Source organism: Hemitrygon akajei, unplaced genomic scaffold, assembly GCF_048418815.1.
Source record: "Hemitrygon akajei unplaced genomic scaffold, sHemAka1.3 Scf000136, whole genome shotgun sequence".
In the NCBI taxonomy this organism is placed as follows: Eukaryota; Metazoa; Chordata; class Chondrichthyes; order Myliobatiformes; family Dasyatidae; genus Hemitrygon; species Hemitrygon akajei.
In genome coordinates this window covers 78,727-95,078 of record NW_027332022.1, presented here as the reverse complement: position 1 = coordinate 95,078, position 16,352 = coordinate 78,727, and the positions used below count along the sequence as shown (strand labels likewise).

The window sequence follows — 16,352 nt, the reverse complement described above, 5'->3', positions numbered from 1 at the left end:
AAGTTGTACTCGACAGTACCATTGCAGGCTCAGTGCCAGAAATTCCAACGCCAGGAAAGGCTCCGTTAGTTCTGCAGAACTTCCAGGCCGTGAGAGGTAGAGACGTTTCAAACAATGTTTCGGCTCCTACACCGATCAAGGGTCACGAACGATAGAGATGGAAGGAGGTTGTCCCGATGTCAGTGAGGGAACAACGGCGTTTGTCTCCGGTTTTTGGAGCGACCCGGCTTCCCCGGCGAGTTGCCAGCGGCCACAGCTGGGAGCTACGCAGTTCGCAGCCGTCAACGAACCCCGTCCAAACTGGCAGAAAAACTCCAAACGAAGCTTCCACACTAAACCAGCCGCTCATTTAGATGTTCAAGAGACGTTTCAAACCAATTTCCAAGTAAATCACGACCTTCATAAAGCAGTTCTTCCTCGATTTCTCCCAGCGCAATCAGAACAGCCCCACTCTGTGTCTGACCCCGGGAGTGTGTGATGGTACGATGCAGAGGGAGATTCACTCTGTGTCTCACCCTGGGTGTCTGTGATGCGACGGTGTGGTGAGAGTTTCACTCTGTTTCTCACCCCGGGTGTGTGTGATGGGACATTGCAGAGGGAAATTCACTAGGTGTCTCACCCCCGGGAGTGTGTGTTGTGATAAGAGGGAGGGAGATTCACTCTGTGTCTGACCCGGGAGTGTGTGTTCTGATGATATGGAGGGAGATTCACTCTGTTTCTGAGCCCGGGAATGTCTTATTGGATGGTTTCGAGGGCGATTCACTCTGTATCTGACCCAGATCTGTGTGATGGGACAGTGTGGAGGGAGATTCAATCTGTGTGTGACCCTGGGAGTGTGTGATGGGAGAAGTGGTGGGAACTTCTCTCTGAGTCTTACCCTGGGGGCGTGTAATGGGACGATGTGGAGGTAGCTTCATAGTGTTTCTGACCCCGGGAGTGTGTGATGGGCCGGTGAGGGGGGAGATTCACTCTGTGTCTGACACCCGGGAGTGTGTGATGGGACGGTGTGTAGGGAGCTTCACTCTGTGTGTGATACCAGGAGTGTGTGATGGTGCGAATCAGAGGGAGATTCACTCTGTGCCTCACCACAGGAGTGTGTTGTGACTGTTTGGAAGGTCATTCACTCTGTGTTTTGACCCCAGGTGTGTGTGAAGGGACAGTGTGGAGGGAGATTCAATGTGTGTGACCCTGGGAGTGTCTAATGGGATAAGTGGTGGGAACTTCTCTCTGAGTCTTACCCTGTGGGCGTGTAATGGGTCGATGTGGAGGTAGCTTCATACTGTCTCAGACCCCGAGAGTGTGTGATGGGATGTTGAGGGGGGGAGATTAATTATGTGTCTGACTCTGGGAGTGTGTGATGGGGCAGAGGGGAGTGAGAGTCACTCTGTATCTGACTCGGAGGGAGTGTGATGGGATGGTGAGGAGGGACTTCTCTCTGAGTCTGATCCCCGGAGAGTATGATGGGATGATACAGAGGGAGATTCGCTCTGTGTCTTACCTCGGGAGTGTGTGAAGGGACGGTGTGGAGGGAGATTCAATCTGTGTGTGACCCTGGGAGTGTGTGTTGGGAGAAGTGGAAGGAACTTCTCTCTGAGTCTTACCACGTGTGTGTTAATGGGACGATGTGGAGTTAGCTTTATACTGTTTCTGACCCCACGAGTGTGTGATGGGACAGTGTGGAGAGAGATTCACTCTGTGTCTGATCCCAGGAGTGTGTGATGGGACAGTGTGGAGGGAGATTCACTCTGTTTGTGACCCTGGGAGTGTGTGATGGGAGAAGTGGAGGAACCTCTCTCTGTGTCTCACCCCAGGAGTGTGTAATGGGACATTGCAGAGGGAGATTCTCTCTGTGTCTCACCACGGGAGTGTGTGTTGTGATGATGTGGAGGGAGATTCACTCTGTGTCTGACCCGCAGTGAGTGTGAAGGTACGGTTTGGAGGGAGCTTTACTCTGTGTCTCAACCTGGGTGTCTGTGTATGCGACTCTCAAATTTCTAAGCCCTTTAAATTACAGCGGGGAACTAGACAAGGTTGTTCTCTTAGTCCTTTACATTTGCTTTAGCTATAGAACCCTGAGCAATAGCATTTCGAGAATCTAAGGACATTTCTGGTATACTGAGGAAAGGTATGACTCATAGAATTTCATTATACGCTGATGATATTTTACTTCTTATCTCTAACACTGAAACCTTCTTTATCTTCGGTTCTTTCTTTAATTTCCCAGTTTAGTTCATTTTCAGGATATAAGCTGAACTTACATAAAGTGAGCTATTTCCTTTAAATGACCTAATGTCATCAAATGCCAAACTTCCGTTCCAAGTTGTTACAAGTCAATTTACATATCTAGGTGTAACAATTACTAAAAACTTCAAGAATGTATTTTGAAGAAAACTTAAACCCCTTATTGAATTAGTGAAAAAGATGCTTTCTAAATAGTCTCATCTTTCTTTATCCCTAAATGGCCGAATTAATTCGGTTAAAATGAAATTCTTCCTAAATTCTTATATCTTTTTCAGGCCTCAACTATTTTTTATTCCAAAGACCTACTTTGATTCTTTAGATTCAATTTAACATCTTATACTTGGAATAATAAGCAAGCTTGTTTAAGTAAAGTTTACCTACAAAGAAATAAAGAGATGGGTGGATTAGCCCTACCCAATTTTAGGTTTTACTATTGGGGCTGTCCAATATAAGGGAATATTTACTTTCTGGTCTTATTATATTTATCGTAAAGATTGCCCATCATGGGTCTCCTTAGAAGTTAATTCTGTAAAAAATCCTCTATTGTCTCTCTTCTTGGATCATACTCTTCTTTTTTCAGCAAAATAAAATAACAAATAACATTACGGTTAAGCAAACTTTAAGGATTTGATCTAAATTTAGGCCATTTTTTGGGTTTAGCGAATTTTTTCATTATCATCTCCCATTCTCCTTAATTTTTTTTTATCCCTTCCATGACTGACAAATTCTTTAAGGATTGGGATGAACTAGGTATTAAGTGTTTTTGGAAACACATTTTTACAGATACCTTCAAATTAGAGATTTTTTACGTTTCCCAATTAACTACTTTTCCTATAGGTCCTGATAAAAATTTACTGGACGATATTTTAAATTTAAAAACTTTTGTTAATGGTTCTATTACCAGTGTCTATAACTTGCTAATTGATTCTAGACAAGACTTTTTAGATAAAATAAAAAGAAGCTTGGGAGGATTACCTCAATTGTCGGATTTGTGATGAAAGATGGAATAAAATTCTTAAACGGGTTAATAAATCATCTTTCTGTGCCCGTCATTCTCTTTTACAATCTAAAGTGTTTCATAGAGCTTACATTTCTAAACAGAAGCTGTCCAGTTTTTATCCGAATGTTTCTCCACTTTGTAATAAATGCAACTCTGCTGATGTTTCTTTAATTCATATGCTTTGGTTTTGCCCTAAAATTGAAAAGTTTTGGCAGGAAGCATTCCATACTTTCTCACTTTTAGGGTCCAATTTGACCCAAATCCCCTTACTGCCTTGTTTGGTATTATTGCAAATGAAGATATACCTTTAAATACTTCTAACCAACAGGTTTTAGTTTTTCCCCTCACTTTTAGCAAGGAGAGCAATCTTGCTTAATTGGAAGGAGTCTACCCCTCCTACACAACTTCAATTGGTACGTGATATGTCTTACTTAAATTTAGAAAAGATCGCTGCTCAGACTTAAATTCGAAACAATCTTTTTATGATTTCTGGGACCTTTCCTAAATTACTTTTCCAATTTATAAAGTTTAACAGTGCACCAGAATTTAATGTATATTTTTATCTTCTCTTCTTAAGCGATTATGTTTTTTTTTTCTAATTTATCCATTATCATCCATCAGCTTTTTTATTTGGTAGTTGGTAGGGTGTTGACTTTTTATATAAAACATTTCTTTTATGCTGTATGACCTATCTTTAAATTTTTGAATACAGAGTGGTATACCTTTATGTGTTATGCTATAACATTTTGATCAATTCTATCACAATATATGAATGCACACACAAGTTATGTTGAGATGTATCTATGTGTTGCACTCTGCAAATCTTTTTTTTCTTTTTCTGAATAAAAAATATTGTAAAAAAAAGTGTGTTCCTGGTGCAATGCAGAGGGAGATTCACTCTGTGTCTGACCCTGGGAGTTTGTGATGGGGATGGTTTTGAGGGAGCTTCACTCTGAGTCTGACACCAGGAGTGTGTGATGGTACGATGCAGAGGGAGATTCACTCTGTGTCTGACCCTGGGAGTTTGTGATGGGACAGTGTGGAGGGACATTCAGTCTGTGTCCTGAACCCGGGTGTGTGTGATGGGACGATGTGGGGGTAGCTTCACTCTGTGACTGAGCCGGGGGAGTGTCAGATGGACGGTGTGGAGGGAGCTTCATTCTGTGTCTGACCACAGGAGTGTGTGCTGGTACAATGCAGAGAGAGATTCACTCTGTATCTCACCCCGGGAGTGTGTGATGGGACGGTGTGCCAGGGAGATTCACTCTGTGTCTCACCCCGGAGTGTGTGATGGGACAGTATGGAGGGACATTCAGTCTGTGTGTGACCCCGGGAGTGTCTGATGGGACAGTGTGGAGGGACATTCACTCTGTGTCTGACCCCGCGAGTGTCTGATGGGTCAGGCCATCTTGGCCCTTCTCGTCCGTGCTAAACGCTCTCTCTCTACCATGTCTCACTGACCTGCACTCACCCCATAACCATCCATTCCTTTCCTGTCCATATACCTATCCAATTTATTTTTTTTAATGACAAAATCAAACCTGACTCTGCCACTTCTACAGGAAGCTCGTTCCACACAGCTACCACTCTCTGAGTAAAGAAGTTCTCCCCTCATGTTACCCCCTAAACTTTTGCCCCCTAACTCTCAACTCAGTCCTCTTGTTTGAATCTCCCCTACTTTCAATGGAAAAAGCCTATCTATGTCAACTTTATCTATCCCCCTCATAATTTTAAATAACTCTATTAGCCCCCCCCCCAAGCTTCTACCGCTCCGAAGAATAAAGACCTAACTTGTTCAACCTTTCCCAGTAATTTAGGTGCTGAAACCCAGGTAACATTCTAGTTAATCTTCTCTGTACACTCTCTGTTTTAGTGACATCTTTCCTATAATTCGGTGACCAGAACTGTACACCACTACACCAAATTCGGCCTGACCAATGCCTTTTACAATTGTAACATTACATCCCAACTCCTCTACTCAATGCTCTGATTTACAAAAGCTTTCTTCACCACCCTATCCACATGAGATACCACCTTCAGGGAACTATGCACCATTATTCCTAGATCACTCTGTTCTACTGCATTCCTCAATGCCCTATCATTTACCATGTATTATTTCAGTTCATCGGGTGCTGGGGGCAGCAGTAACCCCAGGTCACTGTTTCTCCTCTAATGAGACCAAAGTCTGACACCAAGACCAGGAAGTTACAGCGGTTTATTGATATCATCATGACAAATGTAAATCGACTCACTCACAGTTACACACAATTAACTGACCAGCGACAACGAGTGACCGTTGAATAATCAGTCCCGTTTCTCACCGTCACTCTGCATCGGGGAACCGATGATTATAAAATCACACTTCAGGGCCGTGACGGGATCGCTGCAGATCCAGGGTCACTGCCAAGGGATTTGTCAATTTAACATAATTATATCGGCAGACTGCCGAATGCACCGTCCTCAGCAAAGGGAGCAAAAGGATTCTCTCCCGGGATAATCCCACCCCGGGATACCGGTGTCCCAGACTGAGCCCCCGACCCCGGCTCTTCCTGCCTGGGTAAATTCCCGGGGTGTCACGTGGGAGTCCCGAACACGCACATCCGGCGGAAGCTGCCCCGCTGGACAACAGGCGGAAACACGTCACTGCGGGACCGCTCCGAACGACAAACAGCGCGAGACCCGAGCCGGTTCCGTTAAAACCGTTGGGAATCAGCTCCGGCTCGCGGCCATTCAAGGTAAGGGTGGGAGTTAAAGGGGAGGGCGGGGAATCGGCCAAAATGTCCCCATCCCGCGGCGGGGATGTTCACACATTCAGATGTTGACAGGATCCAATCCCAGTGCGGGTCTGACTCCCCACACAAATCTCAGTTCCTTCCTCCCGGTCACACTGAACCGATTCCCGTCCAGCCTGAAACAGATGGGAGAATAAAGATGAAATAAACAGATTACACAACAGTGTCAGTAACAGGGGACCGGGGTTAATGTTTCAACAACACTCACAGACAAATATCACCAGAAAACCCGCGGTTCCGCTGATAATTTATCACATTGAACATTAACACAAACACTCACTCGATCCACTCCAGACTCGGGAGGGTCAGTATGAGGCGGCGGAGAGGCGGGGACAGATCCATCTGTCAGTGAGTTTGATCCCAGGTTCAGCACCGTCAGCGATGGGTTTGTACTGAGAGCGGAGACGAGATCCTCGGCACCAGAATCCCTGAGACCGACATTGTACAGACTGGAGATGAGAGAGAGTGAGGGTGAAGGACACAGAGAGACAGGAGACGGTACAAATCCCCAGTGTTTATCAGTAACACAATTACTGATCACATTAATGTTCAGTGTCAGACACCCAGTGACTGTAAACCACAATCTCCCACAGTCTGGTACTTACTCCAGTTTCTGTATTTTACTCTCCGGGTTCCTCAGAGCCGCAGACACCAGTTTCACTCCTGAATCTCCCAGTTGGTTCCACCCAAGTCTAAACACAGACAAATTGATGAACAAAGTGATTCAAACCGTGGGTCTGGGGTAATTTCTCTCATTCGGATATTTCAGGAAACATTAAACCCTTCTGTATATCACTGATCGGAGTTCCCATCCCTGTCAATGTCCCTCACTGCCCAGCTCGAGGGTATTCACCGAATGTCAGTAATTTCGTCTGTCGGTGTGTCCCTGTAAACTCCACATATTCTGTCTCATTCCCTGATGGAGAGAAAAGTGTTCCTGACGGAAATGCAGAAATATCAATGGGACTTAGTGAAATAGACCCACCCGAGCTAAAGGGATGGGGAAGAGAGACCACAGGAGGAAGGGGGGGAGGGGAAGGGAAATCCACCAGGAAGAAAGGGGATGGGGAAGATAAATCCCACAGGAGGAAGGAACATGGGGAAGAGAGATCCGATAGGAAGAGGAGGGACGGGGAAGTGAGATCATACAGGAGGATGGGGGATGAGTATGAGAAATACCTCAGGAGGAATGGAGATGGGGAATAGAGATCCCACAGAAGTAAGGAGGTTGGGGAAGATATATCCCTAGAAGAAAGAGGGTGGGGTGGAGATATCCCACAGTTGGAAGGAGAATGGGAAGGGAGATACATCAGGATGATTGTGGAGGAAAAAGACAGATCCCGCAGCAAGAGGGGGCATTATGACTACCCACAGGAGGAAGTGGGATGTGGAAAGAGAGATCCCACAGGAGGAAGTCGGATGGACCAGCGATCCCAAAGGAGGAAGAGGTATGGGGAAGAGAGATCCCACAGGAGGATGGGGGATGGGGGAAATGGGATCCCACAGAAGGAAGGGGGATGGGGAAGAGTAGGAGAGATCCCACAGGAAGTGGGGGATGGGAACAGAGGCCCCACAGGAGGAAGGTGGATAGGGAAGAGAGATGGAACAGGAGGAATGGGGATGGAAGAGAGATCCCACGGGAGGAAGGTTGTTGGGGAAGAGGACATCCCACAGGTGGAAGGTGATGGGGAACAGAGATCCGACAGGAGGAAGGGGAAATGGGGCATAGAGATCCCATAGGATGGTGGGGCATGGGGAAAGACAGATCCCAGAGCAGGAAAGTGGATGGGGAAGGAAAATCTCACAGAAGGAATGGGAATGGGGAATAGAGATCCTATAGGATGATGGGGCATGGGGAAGAGAGATGAGACAGTAAGGAAGTGGGTGGGGAAGTGAGATCATACAGGAGGATGAGGGATGAGTAGGAGCGATCCTATAGGAGGAAGAGGGATGGGGAAAATAGATGCCACGGGAGGAAGTGGGATGGGGAAGTGTGATCCCACCTGATGTAAGGGATTGGGAAGAGAGATGCTACAGGAGAAGGGAAATTGGGAAGTGAGATCCCACAGGTGGATTGATACCCGTGCCACGTGCTAGTGAGGCTAGAAATAGGAAGAAAATGCACCTAAATACGTGGCTGAGGGGATGGTGCATGAGGGTGGGGTTCATGTTTCTGGACAATTGGGCTTTCTTCCAGGGGTGGTGAGACCAGTTCGTATTGGACAGTTTGCCCTTGAACTGGAGGGGAATTAACCTACTTGCCGGTAGGTTAGCAAGTTCTGCTCCGGGGGTTTTAAACAAGGTTGCAGGAGGAGGGGGCAGAGTGTTAGAGCAGATAGTGATGTAGAGAGGATAAGGGTCACGCGAGGACTGCTTGTATAGACAGATATCAATGTACGTGATAGAAATGTTCTCAGGTGCATCTATTTCATTGCAAGGAGTATTGTAGGTAAGGCAGATGAGTTTAGGGGCGTGGATTGGCACATGATGATTTCGACATTATTGCTATTAGTAAGACTTGATTGCAGGAGGGGCAGGACTGGCAGCTTCATGTTCCGAGGTTCCGTGTTTCAGACGTGATAGGGGGAGGGATGAAAGGGGGAGGATTGGCATTACCAGTGAGGGGTGAATATCACAGCTGTGCGTAGACGGGACACCCGGAGGGTTCTTCTACAGAGGCCATAGTGGTAGAGCTGAGAAACGGGAAAAGGTGTGACCACACGAATAGGGTTGTATTATAGACGCTCAATAGTCAGAGAGAATTGAAGGAGCAAATCTGTAGAGAGTTAGCACACCAATGTAAGAAACAGAAAGTTGTAATTGTAGGGGATTTTAACTTTCCACATATTGACCGGGACGCCCACTCTGAGAAAGGGTTAGATGGCGTGGGGTTTGTCAAATGTGTTCAGGAAAGTTTTCTGAATCAATATATTGAGGCACCAACGAGAAAGGGTGCAGTGCCTGATCTCCTATTAGGGAATCAGACAGGTCAGGTGACAGAAGTATGTGTAAACAAACATTTTGGGTCCAGTGACCATAATGTCATTAGTTTCAAGATAATTATGGATAAGGATAGGACTGGTCCACCATTTAAGGTTCTGAATTGGAGAAGGGCCAATGTTGTGGAAATGAGAGAGGATCTGGGAAGAGTGGATTGGGATAAGTTGTTTTCTGGCAAGGATGTGTTCAGTAAGTGGTACGCCTTCAAGGGTGAAATTTTGAGAGTGCAGAGTTTGCATGTTCCTGCCAGGATTAAAGGCAAAGTTAACAGGCATAGGGAACCTTGGTTTACAAGGGATATTGGCGATCTGGTTAAGTAGGTGTTTAGCAGGTATAGGCAACAAGGAACAAATGAGGTACTTGAAGAGTACAGAAAATGTAAGGGAATACTAAAGAAGGAAATCAGGAAGGCAATAAGAAGACATGAGGTTGCTTTGGCAGATAATGAGAAGGTAAACCCGAAGGGTTTCTACAAGTATATTGAGAGTAAAAGGATAGTAAAGGACAAAATTGGTCCCCTAGAAGATCAGAGTGGTCGTCTATGTGTGGAGCCTCACGAGATGGGGGAGATCTTAAACAGTTTTTTGCGTCAGTGTTTACTCAGGAAACTGGCATAGCGGATATGGAATTAAGGCAAACAAACTGTAGTGTCATGGAACATATAGAGATTAACGAGGAGTGGTTGCTTGCTACCTTACAGTGAATAAAGGTGGATAAATCCCCCGGGCCTGACATGATATTTCCTCGGACCTTGAGAGAGACTAGTGTAGAAATTGCGCAGGCCCTGGCAGAAATATTTAAAATGTCCTCAGCCACGGGTGCGGTGCCGGAGGATTGGAGGGTAGCTCATGTTGTTCCGTTGTTTGAAAAAGGCTCCAAAAGTACACCAGGTAATTACAGGCCAGTAAGCCTGACATCAGTAGTCGGTAAATTATCAGAAGGTGTAATGAGAGATCGGATATACAAGGATTTCGACAGCCAAGGGCTGATAAAAGATAGTCAACATGGCTTTGTATGTGGTAGATCATGTTTAATGAATCTTGTAGTGTTTTTCGAGGAGGTTACCAAGAATGCATATGAAGGAAAGGCTGTGGATGGTGTCTACATGGACTTTTGTAAGGCCTTTGACAAGGTCCCACGTAATAAGTTAGTTCTAAAGGTCCAGACACTAGGGATCCATGGAGAGGTTGTAAACTGGATTCGAATTGGCTGTGTGGGAGAAGACAGAGAGTGGTAGTGGACGATTGCTTCTCAGACTGGAGGCCTGTGACTAGTGGTGTGTCCTCAGGGATCTGTGCTGGGACCATTGTTGTTTGTTGTCTATATCAATGATCTAGATGATAATGTGATAAATTGGATCAGCAGGTTTGTGGATGACACTAAGATGGAGGTGTTGTGGACAGCGAGGAAGGCTTTCAAAGCTTGCAGAGGGATCTGGACCAACTGGAAGAATGGGCCAGAAAATGGCAGATGGAATTTAATGCAGACAAGTGTGAGGCGTTCCATTTTGGAAGAATAAATCAAGGTACGACATACACGATAAACGGTAGGGCACTGAAAGTGCGGAGGAACAAAGGGATCTGGGGTTTCAGATACATAAGTCCCTGAATGTAGCATTACAGGTAGGACAGGGTTGTAAAGAAGGCTTTTGGCATCCTGGCATTCATAAATCAAAGTACTGAGTCTAGTAGTTGGAATATTATGGTGAGGTTGTATAAGGAATTGGTGAGGTCAAATTTGGAGTATTGTGTGCAGTTCTGATCACCTAACTATAGGAAGGATATCAGTAAGTTTGAAAAACTGCAGAGAAGATTTACTAGGATGTTGCTGGGTCTTCAGGAGTTGAGTTACAAGGAAAGATTGAACAGGTTAGGACTTTATTCCTTGGAGCGTAGAAGAATGAGGGGAGATTTGATAGAGGTATACAAAATTATGAGGGCATAGACAGGGTAAATGCGAATAGGCTCTTTCCACATAGATTAGGAGAGATAAATATGAGAAGACATGGCTTCAGCGTGAAAGGGGAAAGGTTTGGGGGGAGAATTAGGAGGAAACTCTTCACTCAGAGGGTGGTGAGAGTGTGGAACGAGCTGCCATCTGATGTGGAAAATGTGGACTCACTCTTAAGCTTCAAGATTAAATTGGATAGATACATGATGGGAGAGGACTGGAGGGTTATGGACTGGAAGCAGGTCAATGGGACTAGCGGAATAAGGTTTTGGTACAGACTAGAAGGACCGAATGGCTTGTTTTCTGTGCTGTAGTGTTCTATGATTTTATGATTCTATGGGAGAAGAGTTCCCACAGGCGAAAGGGGGATGGGGATGGGGAAGAGAGATCCCACAGGAGGATGGGGGATGGGGAAGAGAGATCACAAAGGAGGAAGGGGGATGGGGAAGAGAGAACCCACAGGAGGAAGGGATCCCACAGGAAGAAGGGGATGGGAATGGGAGATCCCACAGGCGGCATGGAGTGTGGAAGAGATATCCCACAGCAGGATGAGGCATGGGGAAGATAAATCCCACAGGAGGAAGTGGGATGGGTTTGAGAGATCGGCCAGGAGGAGGAGGGATGTGGAAGAGAGTTCCCACAGGAGGATGTGGGATTGAGAAGAGAGATCTCCCATGAGGAAGGGGGTTGGGGAAGAGAAATTCCACAGGACAATGGGGCATGCCAAAAAGAGATCCGACATGAAGAAGTCGATGGGGGAGAGAGATCCGACAGGAGGAAAGGGTATGGGGAAGAAAGTTCCAACAGCAGGAAGGTATGGGGAAGAGAAATCCTTAGAAGGAAGGGGGATGGGAAAGAGAGATCTCACAGGAAGGGTGTGTATGTGGAAAAGATATCCCACAGGAGTATGGGGAAAGAGTAATAGAGAGCCCACAGGTGTAATGGGGATGGGGGCAAGATTGGGATGAGAGGTCCCATGGGAGGATTCCAGGGGTAAACGATAATCCTACAAGACGAGAGGATGCAGAAATTTTTTGTACCTGTGTGTTGGGTCTGAACAGAGCCCCAGAGGATATGCGCCCTCGCTCTTTGCGTATCTGGAAGTGAGCAAAGTCACACACGGGGACTGGCAGTGGTGGACAATCTCACAATGGTATTTCTTTCCTTCTCACTGGGACAGTCTGCTGACGGTCTCTTGTCCCTCACCGGGAAGGGGGTGTGAATCTCTGACCCTCCTGCTGCAGTCAGTGTCGGTCTGGGTGTCAGTAACAGTGAGAAGGAACATTGTCAATGGACGTGTCACAGGCAGCGAGAAACACGGCCATTCCTGTGATTTACTACCATTAAACCAATGGTCGTTGTTCACTGATCTGATGAAGTCTCCAACATCCCTTTACAAGGAACCTCAGAACCTTCCCGTCCTTGGGGAATTACTGACCAATCCCCTGGGCATTTGTCACAATTCTTCACAATCTGATTTACTACAGTTTAACCAAAATTCCTTTACATTGAAACAAAACAATGAGACAGTTTCACAGTTCAGAGTGAGAGATAAATCAAGTTACCCCAACTCCTGGCACTTGTGAAGCCCGGGTCCCAGCCGCTGGATTCCTTCAAACTGAATGTGGCAGTTCCCCAGATTGAGGTGTTTTATTGTATCACAGAGTCCGATGACATGAGACAGGACCGCGCAGTCAACCGGGGTCAGTGTCATTCCACTGAATGAAAGTGTTTCCACAGATTCCAGTGCAGCCTGAGCCAGTCCACGATTCTGAGACTCAAACAGGTAGTGCAATGTGTTCAGGAGGCTCCTTTTACCAGCTTCACTCCATGTGTTTCCACTCTGGCGTTTAACCTCCCCCTTCACCCAGTCAATCACCTGGCAGGTTGCTTGATGAGGAAATGGACCCAGAAACTCCTCCAGGGCCCGAGCTGTCATTGGGGAGGAGAGACCAGCAACAAAACGGAGAAATACCTCAAATCGCCCATCAGTTGTGCTGTGGACATCAGTGAGGAATTTCAGGAAATCCCCGGGATGTGGATTCAGGAATTGTGCGACTGCAGCTACAAACTCTTGGATGGTGAGGTGTGGGAATGTGTACACCACGCTCCGGGCAGAATCGTCTCTCTCTAAGAGCTCCATCAGTAACCCGGACAGGAACTGGGAAGGCTGCAGATTGAACTTGATCAAATCTCCTTCTGTAAACACAATCTTCTTCTCGGACACTCCTCTGAAGGCCATCTGACCAACCCTGAGTAACACATCACGGGGGTTCTCAATCTCACGGCCGTGGTTTTTCAGGATGTTGTAAATATAGTAGGAGTACTGTTGGGTAATGGTCTTGGGAACTCGCTGTGGGTCCCTGACTCTTTGTGTGAAGAACGGGCCTAGTGCCAGAGCGAGGATCCAGCAGTAGGAGGGGTTGTAGCTCATGGTGTACAGAATCTCGTTCTCCTTCACGTGCTTGAAAACAGCTGCTGCCACCGTCTGATCTTCAAAATGCCTGATGAAATATTCCTTCCGTTCCTCACCAACAAATCCCAGGATTTCAGCCCGGACACTGATCTCAGCCTTTTCCAATGAATGTAACGCAGTGGGGCGGGTGGTCACCAGCACTGAACACCCTGGGAGCAGCTTCTGCTGGATTAAACTGTACACAATGTCAGACACCTTGCACTTGAATTCAGGATCTGTGCATGTGGAAGGAGGTTCTGCGTGTCCCCGACTGTCAGAAAAATCAATTTTGTCTTTGAATTCATCCAAACCATCAAATATAAACAGCAATCCCTCTGGGTTCTTCCAGACCTCTCTCAGGATATTCCCAAAGTAAGGATACTGATCCAGAATCAGTTCCTTCAGGTTTATTCTGCAGTTAATGGTGTTTAAATCCCGGAATTTGAAACTGAAGACAAACTGGAATTGTTGGTATATTTTCCCCGTGGCCCAGTCATAAACAATCTTTTGTACCATTGTTGTTTTCCCGATCCCTGCGACTCCGGCCACTGCTGCCGAACTCCCAGATTTGGATTTACTCCGGGAAAAGCTGCTCTGGAACAACTGATCAGTCTGGATTTTCTCCAGCTCTCCGCGGAGATGTTTCTCTCTCCACTCCTCGTGGCATCTGCCTCTTGCCAGCAGCTCATGTTCCACCAGTCTCCGATCTCGAACAGTAGAAATGACCGTGAGCTCAGCGTATCGATCAACCAGCTGGAAAACCTTCACCTTCTCCCTCATCAGGATCGTGTTCACTCTCAGTGTTTCAGTTTGTGCCCGCAGAGTTTCCTTGTGTTTCTGTTGAACATCTTCCATGGGAACAGACAGTGGACAAGCTGTTAGATGCCTCAACTCAGAACTCAGTATTTAAGCACACAAGAGTTAGCTCACAGCTATTGCATTAATTGGATTCAACAATGAATGTTCGTACAGTAAAGTAAATTCGATTAACAGACCGCTGACTGGACAGAGAGGCCTGGTCCAGATAAACACCAGGTCATCACATTTCCACATTAATTGTGCTGTGAAGCTGAGTATTTCCCTGGTAGTTTACTGACCCCCGACTGTCCCGTACCGGGCAATCTCCCACTTCTGTCACAGCTGTCATTTTTTCCTGAGGAAGAAACTTTTACTCCCCAGGGTTGATGTGGCGTATGGAGACAGTGAAGAGGGTGGTGGGCATTCTGTCACAGGAACAGGTAGGGGAGTCACAGCTCCCCCTCCCTTCCGACCGTCACTGATTTAAAATACAAAGAAGTAACTTTGCGCATCAGCACGTGCACTGTGGGTGGCTGGTTTGTGCGTGTGGGATCTCAAAGTGTGTTCGAATGCTGTCATGGGTGTGTGGGGTCTCACTCTGTGACTGGAACCTGTCAGGGGTGTGTGGGGTCTCACTCTGTGACTGGACCCTGACACGGGTGTCTCAGTTCTCACATCCTGACAGGTCCCTCTTAGGGGTATGTGGGGTCTCACAGTGTGTCAGTACTCTGTCAGGGGCGTCTGGGGATCACAGTGTGTCAGGATCTTAACAGGGGTGTGCGGGGTCTCACAGTGTGTGGGGACCCTGTCAGGTGCGTATAACCACATAACAATTACAGCACGGAAACAGGCCATCTCGGCCCTTCTAGTCCGTACCGAACGCTTACTCTCCCCTAGTCCCACCGACCTGCACTCAGCCCATAACCCTCCATTCCTTTCCTGTCCATATACCTATCCAATTTTACTTTAAATGAAAATACCGAACCTGCCTCTACCACTTCTACCGGAAGCTCATTCCACACAGCTACCACTCTCTGAGTAAAGAAATACCCCCTCGTGTTACCCTTAAACGTTTGCCCCCTTACTCTCAAATCATGTCCTCTTGCATGAATCTCCCGTACTCTCAATGGAAAAAGCCTATCCACGTCAACCCGATCTATCTCCCTCATTATTTTAAATACCTCTATCAAGTCCCCCCTCAACCTTCTACGCTCCAAAGAATAAAGACCTAACTTGTTCAACCTTTCCCTGTAACTTAGGTGCTGAAACCCAGGTAACATTCTAGGAAATCTCCTTTGTACTCTCTCTATTTTGTTGACGTCTTTCCTATAATTCAGTCACCAGAACTGTACACAATACTCCAAATTTGGCCTTACCGATGCCTTGTACAATTTTTACATTACATCCCAACTCCTATATTCAATGCTCTGATTTATAAAGGCCAGCATACCAAAAGCTTTCTTCACCACCCTATCTACATGAGATTCCACCTCCAGGGAACTATGCACCATTATTCCTGGATCACTCTGTTCTACTGAATTCCTCAATGCCCTATAATTTACCATGTGTGTCCTATTTGGATTATTCCTACCAAAGTGTAGCACCTCACACTTATCAGCATTAAACCCTATCTGCCATCGTTCAGCCTACTCTTCTATCTGGCCTAAATCTCTCTGCAAGCTTTGAAAACCTACTTCATTATCCATAACGCCACCTACCTTAGTATCATCTGCATACTTACTAATCCAATTTACTACGACATCATCCAGATCATTAATGTATATGAAAATCAACATTGGACCCAATACAGATCCCTGAGGCACACCACTATTCACCGGCCTCCAACCTGACAAACAGTTATACACCACTACTCTCTGGCGTCTCCCATCTGGCCACTGTTGAATCCATTTTACTACTTCAATATCAAGACGTAATGATTGAACCTTCCTAACTAACCTTCCGTGCGGAAGCTTGTCAAAGGCCTTACTGAAGTCCATATAGACAAGGTCCACTGCTTTACCCTCGTCAACTTTTCCAAAAAATACAGTAAGATTTGTTAAACATGACCTTCCACGCACAGATACACGCTGACTATTCCTAATCAGGCCCTGTCTAT

At 46.3% G+C, this 16,352-nt stretch overlaps 1 protein-coding gene across 1 annotated transcript in view; it reads right to left on the bottom strand.

Moving 5' to 3' along the window:
* Window positions 1-16,352, bottom strand: part of LOC140723789 (uncharacterized) — a 65,647-nt gene that overhangs the window by 5,215 nt on the left and 44,080 nt on the right. The window contains exons 9-12 of the mRNA XM_073038323.1: window positions 13,711-14,286; window positions 12,549-12,873; window positions 6,639-6,725; window positions 6,330-6,482 (exon numbers count right to left, since the gene is read on the bottom strand). Of these exons, the coding sequence (XP_072894424.1) occupies window positions 6,330-6,482; window positions 6,639-6,725; window positions 12,549-12,873; window positions 13,711-14,286 (1,141 nt within the window). The remainder of the gene's footprint in view (window positions 1-6,329; window positions 6,483-6,638; window positions 6,726-12,548; window positions 12,874-13,710; window positions 14,287-16,352) is intronic.